Raw genomic sequence first — 18443 nt, 5'->3', positions numbered from 1 at the left:
TCCCAGTACTAGTTTAGCAGTCTTTTTTGAGGTTCATCATTCTTGAGTCATGCAGTCAGTTGAGAATAATATTTAGCTTTGCTAAAAGTATAGTCAAGGTGGAGGAATTTCAAAGATTTTCTGTAGCAAGTTGGACCAGTTTCTTCACTTTTAAGGCAAATGCCACTTACTACCAGTGGTAGTGGGTGTGTGTGTCCGTAGGGTGAAGGAGACGCCTGTTTTCTGTGAAACATGAAGACTCATCTAACTTTCACAGTTCTTGTTGTGGATTTACTTGCAGGAAAATAAATAATGTGATAAACATGCAATGCTTTGTAAAAATAGTTGACTCCCAGTCATGTAGACATTCCAATCTCTATACAAATGCAACATTGACTCTGAATAATTGTTCTCTTGATAAATCTGACCAAAATGGCTTAGACTACAAAAAACATTTGTTGCTTTATTTTAGTTTTTGTAACTGCACAAAATCATTTCAGTTGGTTTTGTTTTTTTCTAAAGTTTTGATTTTATTTTATGCCAGTTACATAAAATGCTTTTATACTCCAGTTGTTTTTCATTCAGTGTGACTTACATAATAATTAGGTTAGGGTAAGGGTTTGTATTATTACAAATTTTCATTATTTAAATATTCTTAAATGTCATTTTTAATAACTGATTGACCCTCCCCAGTATTATTTTAATGGACCCTACTTTTATCCCTTTGATGCACAACATGGGTCAAAAGTGATCCATATTCAATGGAAAATGGGTCACTTTTTACCCATTTTGTACATCAAAGGGTTAACTAAGAAAACTAGTCTAGCTCTCATTATATCTCTATAATAAATACAACAAATCTGAATGGAATCTGTAATGTTTTTCATTGAAGTCTTTAAATCACAGTGTAAATTTGTTTAAATAGGGTACTTATTATGAATAATACTAATCATAAAGAACATAACTACAGGGGACTGATGTTGTCATGGTGTCATGCAGCGTAATGAGAGAGAGATATATCATCCATGTCTTACTCAGCACTTTATGCTTTGGTCAAAATTCTGCTGTTTCACCACATGGCAAATGTTGCCATCCCCATACCACCAGAGGATCCCAAGCAAGTCGCAGGGACACTCCTCACTCCCAAGAAATGATTTGCTTTGCATTGAAGAGGGGTGCTGCATCTATTGCTCCCAGCTGAGCCATTTCCATCACCTTCTGTCCAGTAAAAGGGACTACTCGCAAGTGAGGGTGCTGGTGAGCCTAACCTACAGAGAGAAGAGAAGGGCCTGAATGGCAAGCTCCTCTGATGAGTGACAGACCACACCACACCACACCCCCCTGAGAAAACTCACTTTCCCTACCAAAGACACAGAAAAAACTGTAAAACATAGAAAATGCTGCCCGACACCTCCTCATCCTGGAATACCCCTAGCTTCAGAGACATAACCCTCAAATTAACTGTTACCTCCTGGAACAATGCCTGCACTACCTGTTGTTTTTGTCTTCCCACATTTAAGCACAAACACACACTTCCTTGAACCACTTTCCCAGGTCTGAGCTCCCTAATCTGTCCATTGTTCCTCAGTGTTATTCTGAATTCATGGAGGTCTTTAACTGGCTTCTTAATCACCTTTCTTCTCTCTCATCACCCATATGACTTTCACACACTTGTTGCCTGGAATTTTCCGGCCCCCTATGCAATTTGGACTCACCAATTCTCCCACTGTCTTTCAGACATTTGTGAATGATTTATTGAGACACATGTTCAACATTTTTGTGTTTGTTTACCTGCATGGCATTGTCATATTTTCTCACGGTCTCGAGCCATACACCCAGCGCCTCCTCAACCACCTGCCATTAGTTAGTCAGAGGATGGATACAACAAAATTCCAATGAAGGTCACTGAATGTCTCTTGGAGCACAGTTAAATCTGTCATTTGAGGGAACACATACATATGCATAAATCTGCCTAGAGCAGGCCCTCCTCAAAAATTTGGAGACTGTGCAAGAAAGAGAAGAGTGACTGAGGAAACCAAGATATCCATGATTCCTCAATAGGTTACAAACTTCAGCAGCTTAGACATGAGATAGCTTTCTGGCCATCAGAACAGACAATATGTTTGGCAAACTCCAAACATTATATGTCATCACAAACACTCCATCTTCAGCAAGAAGCATGGTGGTGGCAGTATCATGACGTAGGGATGCTGCTAGGCAGTAGCCCCTGGAAAACTTGTAAGGGTAGAATGAATACAGTAAAATACTGGACGGCAACCTTTTGCAGCATGCAAGACAACTGCAACTTTGGAAAAGAGTTGTTTTCCAGCAAGACAGTGACCCAAAGCATACAGTCAAAGCTCACAGAAATGTTTTAAAGACAAAAATGCTCTAAATAATTATCTCACTGAAGCAGCACTTTGAAAATTAGACCAGGTTTCAGTTAAAAGTCAGATCACAGTTTACTGGGTCCACTTGTCCAAGTGTTTTCTATTGTATTATTATTTTTTGATACAATAAACTGAAAATTGAACTTGAATGCTGATCGACGGTGACCATGCCATTTATGGGGTGCAATAGATGCAGTGTAGCTTTCTCATTATGGTCTAAAGAGTTCTTAATGCAATAAAATGAATTCAAATTAGTAAATAATCTTCACAATATATCTTTTCAGAAGTAAAAGGCCTTTTATGTGTCTTTTGTGTCAGGTATTTTTGATCAGAAAAAATGTGACATCGTGATTTTTCAGAAACACAGAAGCTCAACACAGTTAACACAGTGCGTTATGATGAATATCCATGGGGTCAATAGAAACGAGGCATCTTCATTGTTGATGTGTTTGCCACAAACCGGGAGAGTCCCACTTCAAAGGATGAGGTCTTAAAATTCTGCTGGAGGTTTTGAAACGTCTCCCATTTTGCTCTGTGTTCCCAAACTCTCCCTGAGCAGTGGCCAGCGCAGCATAAACCACGCTCTGTCTGAAAAGACCATCAACCCTTTGATGCACAAAATGGGTCAAAAGTGACCCAAGTCCAATGGAAAATGGGTATCTCCTGACCCACACTGCGCATCAAAGTGTTAAACATTTGTATGTTGGTCATTGTATTTCAGTTTTGTAACTGCACAATGCCATTTCAGTGTGTAAGTGTCTATGTTTCAACCCTTAATTAAAACTGTGCAACAAAATATGTCTTACTGTCTGTCAGACGACAAACTGACACTTCAAAAGACTCCTGTTGACGTCAGGCAGTCAATTACCGGAGATATGGTGTTGACTTCATTTTAGAAAAAATACACAAAAAAACACTGTTGTAATGTGGAATGCGGCAGCATAATTGGGGGTTCATTGTTCTTGTGTTACGCAGTCAATTCAAAATAATAGGTTGTGTTGCAAAATGTACAGCCTGAATGGCTCAAAAATGCTGTAGAAGGTAGACCAGTTAGTCAGCTGCAACATACCATGGAGCACATTAACAGGTGTACTGCTGGGGGCATTTCCAGACCAGCCATAGATATAATCCAAAGACTCTTTCTCATAATTGTAAATTTGACAGGAGGTCTTTTGAGATGACAACCAACAAAGACATGAATCCACATGAAACATCAGGTATTAAACCAGTCTGATAATTACAACCAAAAGACGATTTCTTGTCATCTTGGAACAGGGGACATCTGTGATCAGCCAGAAGAAGCTGATAAGTCCTTAAAATATCATTTCTGAGGCTTCAGATGTAAATTGAACAGAAAAGGCTGCATTCCTTGCCTTGACCTTCTTCATTCCTGAGCACCCAGAACTTTATATAAAGGAATGAACTAAAAACTTTGAAAAACAAAAGTAAAGAAGTCAAACATCTCAGGAGTCTTGACAGCTAATTTTGAGTCAGTAATGCAAGAAAATCATTCATTAGGACCAGTATTGAACAAAACATCTTGACATCTGACTGTGTGTGGTGAATGCATATATCCTGCTTGATCTCATTTAAATCATATGAGCAACATGATCTCAGATCTGTACTCATGATAGCTAACTTCCGAATCTGTATGTGTTTTTGTTTTTTTGTTTTTTTAAAGAATATTTTAAGGATTGGTTCTAAAGATATTTAGCCTCTGAACTTTGATGGACAGTGTAACTATATTTTTATCCAATCTAAAGAACTAATTAGTCCAATTAAACAAGTGCAAATTTCAATCTCCAAGTGTAGTGTATGTCTGAATGTCATGTCATGTTTACAATGGAGTATAATCCTCTTATGTGACTGTGAAAGATTCTTTTGTAGCTAGTTAGACCAGTTTCATCATGTTCAAGGTAAATGTCACTTCTTGAAAGTTGTATTGTGTGTGTTTGTAAGATGTAGGAACTTTGTGTTTGATGTGAGATATGAAGAGTTATCGAACTCCAAAGTTCATGTCATGGATTTCCTTGATAAACACACAAGTTACTAATACTGGTTGTGTTGATAATTTTGACCAAACTGATGACAACTAAAACATTTGCTGTATGATTGATATATTTTTGTAACTATTGTGACTACATGACATTGTTTTGAGTTTTTTCAGTTACCAAAACAGTTTTTTAATCCGAGTTTTAGCCTTTAGTTCACTTTGAGTAAAGTATCATTACTGGATTGTGGTCAGGATTATTGCAATTATAAGCCATATCAATATTTTTAAAATGTTATTCCTCTTCCTAAATTTCATGTTGAGAAATGCTGGATTTAAAAACATACATACGTACATACACACTGCGTTTTGCGCAAATGAGTGGTATGGTGGGTGTATAGCTATTGTTAAGTAAATTAGTCAGAAATGCATGTTGGAAAAGATTTGAAAAAAGCTGGTTGCAGGTTTGATGTCTGGTCTAAGCAATCAGAAGAGTAGCATTCGGAGATGGACGATAGAGTTTCCAGTGTTCCAGTATAGTGGCAGAGGGCTGAGTAGATGCAGGATGGCTGGAGTGCAGTCTGATGGAAACTGAATGTAACAGTAGGAAGACGAGATAGGAGGACAGTCATGAAAGTTTGCTGGGGTTTTTCATCAGCCAAAGCTTTACGGCAGAATGGCAAACAAAGTCAGCATATTATCCACAGTTCTACCTCCCCTGAGCAGGTCAGATCACAATCTGGTCCTCCTCAAGCCCACCTATATTCCTGCAGTCCAGCAGCAACCAGCACTGTCTGTCTGGAGGATGCCGTGAAGACACTGCAGGGACGTTTTGAGGTCACAGACTGACACGTTCTCTTCAAATGCTTACAGGGAGTACATAGATGGACAAACAGACGCCACTTCAAAGGCGCATCATCTAACCTGTTCTTCAGCAGGATTAGTGATGTGACGTCTGCCTACTCTCCCCAAAACCTTTCCTGCAGCTGCCCCTTCACCTTCTAATCTGTTTACAGGAACAGCACATTTTCAACCTGAGCCTGAACTTGATGATCACCCCTGCTCTGCACAAGACCACATGCCTGGTTCCTGAGTACAAGAAGAAGCACCCACACACGCTCAGTGACTACAGACCAGCGACTTACATAGTATGGAGTCACTAAAGAGGCTGGTCTTGAAGCCCGTCCACTCAAAAGTTGAGACATTACTGGACACCCTGCAGTTTACGTACCACTTTAACACTGTAATGAAAAGTCAAACTGTAGAACTCCCCCTTCTGCAGGAATGACAGCTAAAACACTGGACACTTAAATCTGGACAATATTATTGTTATCATTTGCAATTTTAATTCTCTCGATAGTTTGTGCAATATCAGTTTCAGTAACGTGTAGTATTTAATTTTCATGTGCAATTCAATGTCATGCACAATATTTTATTTTCATGTATGTCAATGTATTGTGAAACATTTCATATTTCTGAATTGCATATTTCAGTTTCATATGCAATATTTTAACTTCCTGTGCAATATTTCACTATGTGTAGTATTATTAGACTACCGTACAGTATTGCTTTAAAAATGTATTTATCTAATTTTTCTATTCTAGTCTTAATTAAGCTCACCTAAAAAAAAAATAAAAATTTTCAGTAATGTATCATACTTATGTCTTCTTGTTTTTCTATTATTCACTGCATTTATTCTCATATTATGTAATTTTGTTCACCTGAACATGTTTCACATCATGTCTGTACATGATGCTGCTACATGTCCACACTTTCTGGGAGACATACAACTCAACGCCTTTTGTGTGCTTCATGGGCCTTCGTTGGGTTGCAGCTTTCCACAGGATTATTGAATGCATTCATAACTTCAGTTGACACATTAGGTCTTCCAATCTTATCATTGTTTGCTCTTAAATGTGATTTACACATCCTATTCGTCTAATTTTATCATTTGTGCAATCTTAAAATGCCACAAAGCTCTGTTGTTTTTAAGTGTGTTGCCCCAGTCATCTTCACCCCCACTGTACTATCCTTGGTTTCATCTGCTGGCACTCCTCTGATATTTTTTCTGTCTTCAGTTACCGGTAGACCTGTTCGCTTTACCTTGTTTTGTACTATTTTTTTTGAAAATGTTCTGCTATGTAGAATCTTACCATTTTAAATGTCACCAATCAGTTTGTTTGTTGATTTTGTACGCTGACTCTGGTTCCACTCACCAGATGTTCTTGAGTCCGTTTAATGACTACTTTATGATCTTCATTCTGTTTTCCTGTTGCTGCTATGCTTTGATTAGTCAGTTTCTTTGCTGCTTTGATTTGTCTTTTGTTGTGTTTGTTTCTTGTGTTTAGTTATTTTTTTAACCATGCAATATTCCAATCTTCATCTCTCCCACCACCTACTTTCATCATTCCTAGGTCACTAGGATGTAAAAATGATGTAAAAAACAGATCACAAGCTATTGCAAGTGTTTAACGACAGTTGTTGTGGCCAAGGGTGGCCCAACCAGTTCTGTGGTCTAAGGGGACATTTTTACAGGAGTGAGACAGGTTTTCAATAAATCTTCAATAAACCATCATTTAAAAACAAGCAAACATTTTTTCGCAGCATTAAAAGCCTAAAAGGACACAGAAAATTGTGTCGAAACCAATTTATGACTTAAGGCAGAATCCTCTGTGGGGTGGAACTTCTGCAACCTGCTCTCAGACATTCAGTCTAAGAGGGAATACTAATAACTCAGGTCACACCCTGATTTTTTCTCCAGCATCACCGGAGGGTTTGAATATCTGAAATGTCTCAACAACTGTTAGACATCAGAATCATTCAGCAGAAATAAGTCCTTGAGTTTGCAGAGTCCATCAGGGACTGTGTGTTGCTGGCAAATGTTAAGCCACTTTTACTCATGTTATTGAGTTTTTCAATGTTTTACATGTTGCAAAAAAGGGTAAAGTAAACTGCGATGGTGATGTTATTATTACTAAAAACAATTCTGAAAGAATTTTGTCCTTAGTACCAGAACTCTAAATGATCAATTTTAAGACAGCAATTGATGAATAATCTATTTATCTTCAGTGTTAGGTTGAAAAAATACTGAGTGAAGTGAGTGTGGAGGGAAAAATGTTGCACTCTCTGGCTCCAAATGCACTTTATCTTTATTGAACAACCATAGTAGGAAAAAGACATTGGTATGTTATATAGATTCCATCTGAATAACACATGAGAGTGATCAGATAATCATGTTCTACAACTGTGGTGATAAAAAACAATCAAGATGCCTTCAGCAAATCAAACTTTACAACAAACAGTGACAGAAACAAGACCCAATCAGTTAACGGCAGACAAAGTGACATGTTCATACCACACACAAAGCTTTGAAAATACTTCAATCAAACTGATAAAAGTGCATTAGTTTGAATGGATTTATAATTGATATGCACAACGTCAAACATGAGCTGTGGAAAAAAGGCTTTTAATATATCCAAATTAGGTACATTACAAAAACAGTAATCAGCACCTCACTACAATCCTTAGTTTACATGACTTTTAGAAGATATTAGTTCTCTAATGTAAGATTCGATCACCAGACGGCTCTAGCATTGGACCCTATGCTAGCTACACGATTGTTCCACAGTATTTTATTGGCATTTTAAAAATATACACATAAAGTTTTGCAGTAAAACATTAAAGGTATTCCCACCTCACCTAGTTGAGCCTACTGTTCCCAAAAACAATAATGTGTGCCATACTGATAATGATAAAGACGTTAAACATAAAAACCCTGTTGCACTATAACTTCCCAGAGTATATAATCCTTTTCAAATACATGACACCACAACCAGTTTCATCACAATCACCTCACTTACACTTTGAGTCACATGTTCCTTAAACAGATAGTTGATGATTTATAACATACATACAGTGGCATTTATTTCTTGTCCTTCTAAAGCACAGAGTTTTGGGGAAGTTGTAGTTTAACAGCTTAGCCTGTGATTTACAGAGTAGAAGGTGGTGGTTCAAGCACCAGTGCTGCCAGCTGGCACTGGAACAAGTCCCTTAATCATTTCTGTTGGGGGCATCTTATCACGGCTGACCCTGCACTCTGAGCCTGACTTCTTACCAAGCTGTGATATGCATTTCATTGCACTTTAATGTATTTGTAACAAACAAAAGCATCGTCACCCATTACTCTCTCATGTCATCTGTTACTTGTACTGGTACTGAGAAAAAACTTTATCCAGCAACATACAGTATGTACTAAGTATTTACTTTATGAGTTGTAATCAGATATATTACCAGTGTTTATATGGTGGCAGAATATTGCTAACATCTTTAACATGGAGAAATTGAGTACATCGCATTACAACCTCAATAACAAAAATATACTGTAGATAATCCAATCAACATCAGACTTGTTTTTTGGATTGGATTGTATTAAATTACATAGGTGTACCTGAAAGAAAAAAGGCTGTTGAGCAAAGCTGAGCACCAACAAACATTTTCATCGCATGTAAGTTACTGTTCATTCTTGTGAAAGCATTTCAGATTAGGATCATGTAAGCTGTTCCACATAACGTACAATTCAGCCGGAAGGAATCTGTGAACAAGTAGAATTTCTTTAAAATAACAAGGTTCTAATGGATCAATGTTGTCGGGACTGCGATGTCCTGCTATCTTCACCCCTATGTGGGATGTAGGACGAAGTTCTGCTTTCTCCAGGCACATTGCTATGTAGACATCATCAATAGGATGAAACATGACGGAGTGGGACATTTTGTACATGACCATAGCAGAGTAGCCTGACAACAGGAAGCCTCCACCACCTAAATAAGGAGGGTATGTGTCTGTCTCTTGAACCTGAACTGGAACATAATACTTTAGGTCTGGATATCGATATGGTCCCCTATTCTCGATCAGATAGCCAGTAAAGAGGTGTTTACTTCCATCATTGTCCTTCAGGTTTTTCAGATAGTCAACCATGTTGTCCGTGTGGGCAAGAACATCATCATCACCATTCATCAGGAAGCGAACATTTGGACAGTTTGTGTCCATCCATTCCAGGAATAGGACTTGCTTCAAGGTGAGGTTGTAGAATGTGTCATTGAAGTCCCACTGAAGGATGTCATTGTACTCAAGTTTCTCTATTTCGAGGAGTTTGTTCAGTGTGTTTTTCTCATAACCTTCACCAGTTGTTCCTGCAATGAAGATCCTTCGGATCCATACACCATTCTGCAATCTCTCTTTAGCCCAGGTTTTACGCAGCACCTCTCGACGGGCGTAGTTTACAGGAGAGCTTTTAATGACCAGTAGAAGAAAGATATCTGCAGATCCATTAGCTCCTCCACATTTGTCAGGAATGTCCAGAATTATGGGAAAATGTCGACAGTGGCGATAGGACAGAAAGTCTTGTATAAGATGAGGAAGTGAATAGAAGCCTGGGACGCCGGAGGCAGATATGTTTTGTCTGCATTTTGGCCAGGGGTATTTATAAGCAGGAAATCTGTATTCTGGCAGTGCCCGAATGACAGACTTTTTCTCATGTTTTTGGATGATAATTGGTTTGTAATCAGTTAAGTCTTTATATAGCTGGACATAAACCACCACAAGAAGACCTCCCATCACCAAGGGAGCGGCGATGGAGAGATTCTTCATTGAAAGGCTGCAGTGACAAAGACAGTTTATTCATCAGACATATATTTTTCAAATACTAGTATTACAGTATTTAGAGTTTAAATTAAATGAATCTAAACAAGAAGTGTGAATTTCATGTATTGCAGTGACAATAAGATTGTTTGAAGAAACACAGTTTTGGAAACTGACAAATTCAGATTTGGAAGCTTGTAAAAATTCTGAGATAAATGTGATCTATTCAGCCTTCTGAAGTCATGCATTAAGTTTAGTTGAAACAAATACTGTTTTTTTTTTTTTTTTTCTTTTTTACAATAGTGTCAGTCTATAGAGGGAACACTGCAATAGTATCATAGCGGGGAGAAATTAAAATTGTGTGTTATGTTACAGGCTGGTTATATATTTTTTTCCATCATGAAAATGCAGTTTGAAGCTGTCTTCTTCGGACTGGCTTTCATTTTCTCATAATGTATTATATATATTATCATTTCTACATTATTTCTATGTGGAATTTTCTGAGTTTCTACTTTTTTTTTTGTTTAAGTATTATATTGCATATAATATTTAATTTTGGATGAAGAAATAATAATGAGAAGGTGCCTTATCAGTAGGCTTGTAATTTAAAGTAAAATAATTTACTCTCATTCACTATTGGGTATTTTTTCATCTTCGAAATGCGCCTAAAAGGAGGGAATAAACAGAAAATTGTGTTCAAAGCAATTTATCGCTGGAGGCAGAATCTTCTGTAGGGTTGAACTTATGCAATATATGACCTAAGACATTCAGACAATTGACAATTGTGAAACAGACATTCATGTCTCCCTCAGGATGAAATGTTAAACACCTGATTGGTGATTCCCTCACTGTTCATCTGCCATCAGGTCAACATTTGTATTTGTTCACTACTTTTTGTTACTGTGACAGCAAATAAATATCATCAGTGACACAAGATGAAGCCAAACAAGAAATTATCTGCCGATAGCTATACTATGGACACTTTAAGTGGAATTAAATTGTCAGTTTACCTGAACTCATCCTGTAAAGAAAACAAACATTTCTTGTTTTGTGGCATTCATTGTTGTTTGAAGCTGTGAAACATTCCTTTTGTTAATGGGTCTGTGTGAGACTGGATTTTAGGTTAAACTGTCATTTAGCATGTGGAAAAAATATTAAAAATGTAATCACAAACAAAAAAGAGAAGTTTTTAATAGCTGTGTGGTTATGACTCCATAATATGGAGGAATATGCAAATGGTCCATTGCACCTGCGGTAGCATGAATAACGATGAATTAATAATGATTAATTTTATGTGCGACTGGGTTGTTTAAGCAGACAAACCTGAATATTATGAATGAAGGAATAAAAGTTGCCAACATCAAACTCATTTGAATTTAATTTGCCAGAATTATGTTGCAAACATTCTAATCTGATATTATTTGATTTCATTCAGCAGTAATTACCTGTGCATGTTGGTAGATCAGTGCATTGGTGAGTATCCCTCTGTTCCTCCACAGTCAATGTGAGCGCAGTGACAGTAGTTCAGGTAGTTACAGGTAATATACAAACCCCTCTGACATCACTTTCTCCTCCGTTTCAGCCTATCAGGAAGATGGAGCACTGCTAACACGACACAGAGTTCAGATTGCTTCATGTAGGTTCTGATTACTGCCATACGTCTGTTTTTTTTTTGTTTTTGTTTTTTTTTAGCTTTCATCCTATCACTGATCCTCCTGTTTCCCTTTCCATCAGACATAAGATCACAGAGATTTGACTTTGTACTAAGATTCTGTTTTGGTTTGATGTACTTTATCAATACCAAATACCTTCAAATATGACCTTAGTAAGACATAAGTGACATAAGTTTGTTTAAAATAATCTTAGTGGCAAGTTAAAGAATTGTACAATAAGAAAAGGGAACAGCCTGAACCACCTACATTATATGACTACTGAAATTATGAAGGACATCTACAGAATGGAGAAATGCACCTCTTCTGTAAAGTTAAAAAATAAACACATTTTAGTCAAATTAGGCTCGTTTAAACCTCATCAAACCCAATAATTTTGTTTTCTTACAATTTAAGTGGTAAATATTGAACCAATTACTGTGATAGAAATCATTGAAAGTGAGGTTTTTCCTTTTAAGTTGTTTTTATTGCAGCCTTGACTCTACATCTCCTTACCTGTTTAAATTATCTTCTTATCTTGTTGCTGTTGTTTTTGTGTTTTTTTGTTTTGTTTAGTGTTTTTGCACATTGCTATTTTAATATTTTCCACAGAATTTAGTTCAGTATCAATAAAATGGAACTGAAAGACTTGAGGAAATTCTGTGGTTTACATGTCATGAACCGTTGTTGTCAAATCCACCGCAGGAATGCCACTTCATCCTTGAAGTTTGATCTTGCGGTTGCGTGAAAGTCTGCTGGAGGTGTTACAAATGCCAATGAAGCTCTCCTAAAGTGTACATTTCTGTGTCAGTATGAAGAAGATGTAACGGAGACAAAAAAGAACAGGTCAAACTACAACAATCAAACTTGTCGCTGAAATATGTTTCAGAGTTTTTTTGTATTTGTCATCTTCTGTTTGAGCTAAGAATAGCAAATTGAATATCATTCTGTTCTTTCCAGTCACTTTAAAACAAAACTAAAAAGCAACAAAAACACAGAAATGTAACTGATGTTTACAATATGTAATTTCAATAAGAAAAAAACAGTTTCAGCTTTATTGTGAGGCATATTTTGGTCAGAGAGAATTGTGATGTGTTGTTGTTTATTGAAACAACAGAAACAACTCAGTTTTCTTGTGTTTGTCATTTCTGCTGCAGAAACAAAGGTTTTATGTCCCGTGTTACTGTGGGGTGAAATGTTGAGACAGCCTTCAATAATACTTGTAGTGGACTGTTGTGGGCTTCATTATTAATCAAAAAGCTGTTGATGAAAGTTTGTGACACAGCTTTTTTGCTCAAGAGGAAACAGTTGCAACAACAGCAGTCCCCAACAGAAAAGACTTTATTTTTCTAAACGTCTCCACTCAGTCCCATATACAGAACTGAAAGGGTTTATCTTTGGAATACACATCTTGTATGTGGAAAAAGAGCTCATGAACAGAACAAATCAAAGAACAGAGCTCTAGCGCCACTTAGTGGACAATCTGAATTACAGCAACACATACAGGACTCAACCCAACAAAGATGAAGACACACATAGAACATATAGCGAAGAAATCCTTGTTTCTTATGTTACATGTTATCTTTTAAAGCATTTCCAGTTTTTATGCAATTGCTTCCCACTGATTTACGTCACTCACTGTGATCTAACAGCATGAAGTGTAACGTGAATCCACCAGATAACTTTGAAGCATGTTTCAGAATTATCATCATACTTCATTATATATATTCAGTTTCATTCTATATATTCAAAGTTTCATTATATATATTCCAAGTTTCTTTATCTATATATATATATTTCAAGTTTCATTCCATATATTCAGTTTCATTCCATATATTCAAAGATTCATTATATATATTCCAAGTTTCTTTATATATATTTCAAGTTTCATTCCATGTATTCAGAGTTTCATTCCATATATTTCAGTATTCAGAATTCTACATTATATATGGCAGAATTTTGTGGGTCACATGGATTTGGGCTGGGATAACTAAGCTAATACACTCACCTGTTCACCTCTCGACATTTTTTTTTATTGTTTGAGGGACAGAGAGGAGGTGAGCACGGTCGCCGTAATTTTGTTGACCACTTTTTCTTTGATTGTTGTGATTACTTTCTTTATGACTTTCATGTTGTCACGAGTTAATTATCTTTGTCCTTTCATAAAAGGTTACATTTATTCTTTGAAAATCCCAGTGAATTCTTTTGTTTAGTGCATCAGACAAACAGGCCCAACCTCAGTCCCTCAGCAACTTGTTTGTTGAAGTCGCTACACACGCTGTTTTGACTTACATCTTGGGGATGAGCAAACTGTCATTAAGATGAGTGCTTAAATTTGCTGACACCAGATCAGAAGTTGAAAATAATAGACATTTTGAGGACACTTTTGACTTTTTTTTCAGGATGACACCGCCAAATCCCTCAGGAGATCTGTGACCCACAATGAGACATTTGTTCACCACTTTGGTCCAAAGAATCTAAGCAAACAATGGAAACACACTGGTTCTACATCTCCCAAAAAGTTCAAGCAAATGACATCTGTTGGCCAGGCGAGGGCTTCTGTATTTGGGGACAGTGAGAGATTACTCATGACTGACTTCTTACAAAAGGGTCTAACCATTAATGTGGACTACTATCGTCAGAACTGTGACAACTGAATGAAGCTATCCAAAAAAAAAAAAAAAAAAATGAATGCTTCAAGCTGGAATGCCATCTACATGACTGTGAGTCAAATGCTCCCACAAAGAGTTGTGTTTTGTTTTGTTTTTTTTGTCAAGAAATTAATGCCATAATGTGTACAGCAAATATGAAGTTCCGCCATCTTACACACACACAACCAGCACCACTGTCAGTAAATGACATTTACCTTGTCTGTGGTTATACTGGTCTAACTTGCTACAAAAGGATCCTTACATTCATGTAATAGGATTATTTTTCCATTGAAAGCATGACGTGACAGTAAGGCATACACTTAAACATTGAAGTTTATATTTGTTTAATTGGGGAACCACCAGATATTTTATGTGAAAACATCCATCAATTATCTATGCATCGCTTAATCCTCATTTCATCTTGTTTAGATAATGTTCTCTGCAATTTTTGCACTGTGTTTTTAATATATTCTTAGACTGCTCTTATACCCCTGTCTTTTTAGCTGCTGTAAAGGTGAATTTTCCCTACTGTGGGATCAACAAAGATTATCTTATCTTATCTTATCTTATCTTATCTTATCTTATCTTATCTTATCTTATCTTATCTCATCTCATCTCATCTCATCTCATCTCATCTCATCTCATCTCATCTCATCTCATCTCATCTCATCTCATCTCATCTCATCTCATCTCATCTTATCTTGTCTTATTAGGGTCGAAGAGGAGCTGAAGTCTATCCCAGCTGACTTAGGGTGAAGGCAGGGGACACCCTGAACAGGTCGCCAGTCTATCACAGGGCTACATATAGAGAGAAACAAGCACATTCACATCTACGGACAGTTTAAAATCATCAGTTATTCTCAGCATGTTTTTGGACTGTGGGAAGAAGCTGGAGTACCTGAAGAAAACCCACGCAGGGACAGGATGTGACTCAGGCCTGGTAGGATTGTGTCAAAATGACTCATAAACTATAGTAAACTGGTGGCTAACAGAAGGTTGGGAAGCTGATGTGCTCAAGAAGTGCCTGACCCACACAGGTGGAGAAAACTTTTATTAGAATTTGACAATGTACACATAACCAGTTTATGGTGAAATGTCAATGGTATACCCACTTTAAATAGCTTAGCCTACTGTTGTGTATCTCAGGAACAATATTGTGTTAAATAGTAGTAAAGACTTTTTATTTATAGCCATTTAACAATGAAGCTTCCTTAAGGTTAATATCATTTTAAACAAATGACACCGCAACCAATTTTGTTACAATCGCCACAGTTATACTCTCTCATTGTGTCCTAATATTACTCACAAGATATTAGTCACACGAATCATCAAATTAGTGATTTACAGGACACATATAGTGTCATCCATTTCTAAGTTACTCCAAAGCTCAAAGCTTTTAATCCTTATTCTCTAAAGTCATCTGTCCTTCACTTGTACTGGTACCCAGTAAGAATTTTCTCCAACCACATATGTACAAAGCATTCACTTTACAAGCTATAGTCAAACATGTTACCAGTGTGTAAGTGTGGCAGAATATTGCAAACACCTTTTAGAATAATGAAACTGAGACCATCACTGCAAACAACAACCACGATATCAAAATTCCAACTGATAGTCTAGTTGACAGCAGAATTGTTATTTTTGGATTGGATGCATTATATTGTACAAGTGCACTTAAAAAAGTGGCAGTAAATATGTGCACCAACAAACTCCATCATCACCTGTCAGCTACGATTTTTCGCTGTCAAAGCATTTCAGATCAGGATCATGTAAACTCTTCCACATAAGATATAAATTAAGTGGAGAAAATCCGTGAGCAAGTAGAATTTCGCTAAAAAAACAAGGGTCTAATGGATCAGCATTGGAGGGAGCATGATGGCCAAAGGCCTTCACTCCTACATGGTGTTCAGGATGAAGTCCTGCTTTGTCCACACACATTGCAATGTAAACATCATCCATGGGAAGAATGGTGATGGAGTGGGACATGTTGTATATGACATGAGCTGTGTAGCCAGACAACAGGAAACCTCCACCACTAATGAAATCAGGATATGATTCTGGCTCATACACCTGGACTGGAACATAGTATTTACTCTCTGGTGATCGATCAGGATATTCTTTATTGTTCATTAAATTTCCAATAAAGAGGTGTTTGCTTCTATCATTGTCCTTCAGGGTTTTTAGATACTTAACCATGTTGTCTGTGTGGGCAAGAACATCATCATCACCGTTCATCAGGAAGCGAACATGTGGACAGTTTCTGTCCATCCATTCTAGGAAGAGGATTTGCATCAAGGTGAGGTTGTAGTGTGAGTCAACAAAGTCCCACTGGAGGATGTCATTGTTCTCATGTTGCTCCAGTTTGAGGAGTTTGTTCAGTCTTTTCTTTTCATAACCATCACCTGTCGTTCCTCAGATGAAGATCCTTCGCATCCACACACCATTCTGCAATCTCTCTTTAGCCCAGGTTTTACGCAGCACCTCTCGACAGTCGTAGTTTACAGGAGAGCTTTTAATGATCAGTAGAAGAAAGACTTCTGCAGATCCATCTGCTCCTCCACATTTGTCAGGAACATCCAGTATCATGGGAAAATGTCGACAGTGGCGATAGTAGAGAAAGTCTTGTATATGATGAGGAAGTGAGCTGAAGCCAGGGATGATGGCAGCAGATATGTGTTGTTGACATTTTGGACAGGAGTATTCATGAGTGGAACTTCTGGTTGGTGACTTGGGTTGGATGACAGATTTTCTCACATCTGCTTTAGGGAGGATGTGTTTGTAGTCAGTCAGATCTTCAGATAACCAAAAACAAACCACCAAGACAAGAACTCCCAACACCAAGGGAGTGGCAATGAAGAAATCCTTCTTTGAAACACTACAGTGACAACAAATAGAAAAAAAAAATCAATTATTCATCTGACATAATATTTCAAATACTAGTATTTCAGTCCTTAAAAGTTAGATTACATTAACCTAAATTCTAAGTAATATCTTTAAATATTGCAGATACAAAGCAGACTGTTTGAAGGAACGGTCCTGGAAAAGGATGAAATGGTAGTTTTTAAAAATAAGTGATAAGTTTGGCTTATCCAGACTTCTGAAGTCCTAAATTACCTTTGGTTTAAACAAAGACCGTTCATTCACTTTTTTTCTGTATTTATAGTGATGTTAGCGTGTGCGGGGAATACCATAAAGGTGTGAGGAGAAGAGAATGCTACAGCCTGGTGTACATTCAAACTGAATGTCTTCAATTAGCTAGTTGAACGTGGAGACAAACATGAAGCATTATATTCTTTAATTGTGTTCAATGTATTATTGGTAATATTCCTACCCTTTTTATTATTATAACTCCAATTATGTTTCAAATAACATGTAAATTAATAGAAAGAAATTTGGTGGCCCTCCTCAAAAACTGGTTGACCGTGTAAGAAGTAGACTAGTTCATCAGACTAGATGCTATGGTAGACACCAAACACTGCACATCATCACAAATGCAACATCTACACCATACAGCATGGTGGTGGCAGCATCATGATGATAAGATGTTTTTCTGCAGCAGGTAAAGGGTAAAGATAGAGTGTAAAATGAATGTATGGCAAGATCCTGGATGATGATGTAGAGTCTGCAAGAGAATGTTTGTTTTTCCTACAGCAAGATAATTAAGTGTTGAAAAAATACACAGTATAATGTGAATTTCATAAATGAAAAGTGTACTGACTTTAATAACATCAAATTCCTACCGTAGGGCTTATATTTTAAGATACAAAATCTGAACTGTTAGTTTTTAATTTTACATTGGAGCTAACAGCGTCCTCGAATGAATCTAAGCTGATGCGATTTTGAATCATTTGACATTTAGGTTATATTGCACAGAGCTGTATTTGTTTTACTGTATAATAACCCAAATTTTCAGATCTGTAAATGTAAATGTGTGTCCTGTTTGGAGATAAGGACAAGATGGCCTTTTTTGTCAGACACAGGATTTCTCTTGGTTATTATTATTAATCCTCTAGTATTTTCAAATACTCCACCATCCACGATTGGTTAGATGCTGATTTGAATTTGGCTCCAATACTTTCAGTCTAAACAGTAAGCCACTGGAATGCGACATGAATTCTTATTGTTGCTGATTTTGTCATTTCTTTTC

At 37.0% G+C, this 18443-nt stretch overlaps 1 protein-coding gene and 1 pseudogene across 1 annotated transcript; both read right to left on the bottom strand.

Moving 5' to 3' along the window:
- Positions 1 to 7490: 7490 nt before the first annotated feature.
- On the bottom strand, positions 7491 to 11567 carry LOC111584732 (N-acetyllactosaminide beta-1,3-N-acetylglucosaminyltransferase 3-like). Its single transcript, XM_035940938.2, has 2 exons — positions 11442 to 11567; positions 7491 to 10012 (listed from the first exon to the last, which is right to left on the bottom strand). Exons 1-2 carry the CDS (start codon positions 11447 to 11449, stop codon positions 8869 to 8871), a joined length of 1152 nt encoding a protein of 383 aa, XP_035796831.1. The 5' UTR covers positions 11450 to 11567; the 3' UTR covers positions 7491 to 8868.
- A 3813-nt stretch (positions 11568 to 15380) lies between these two features.
- LOC111568622 (N-acetyllactosaminide beta-1,3-N-acetylglucosaminyltransferase 3-like) lies at positions 15381 to 17829 on the bottom strand (annotated as a pseudogene).
- Between the last annotated feature and the right edge of the window lie 614 nt (positions 17830 to 18443).

This window comes from Amphiprion ocellaris, chromosome 14 (genome assembly GCF_022539595.1).
Source record: "Amphiprion ocellaris isolate individual 3 ecotype Okinawa chromosome 14, ASM2253959v1, whole genome shotgun sequence".
NCBI classification, from domain to species: domain Eukaryota; kingdom Metazoa; phylum Chordata; class Actinopteri; family Pomacentridae; genus Amphiprion; species Amphiprion ocellaris.
This window is presented reverse-complemented; position numbering and strand designations above follow the sequence as displayed.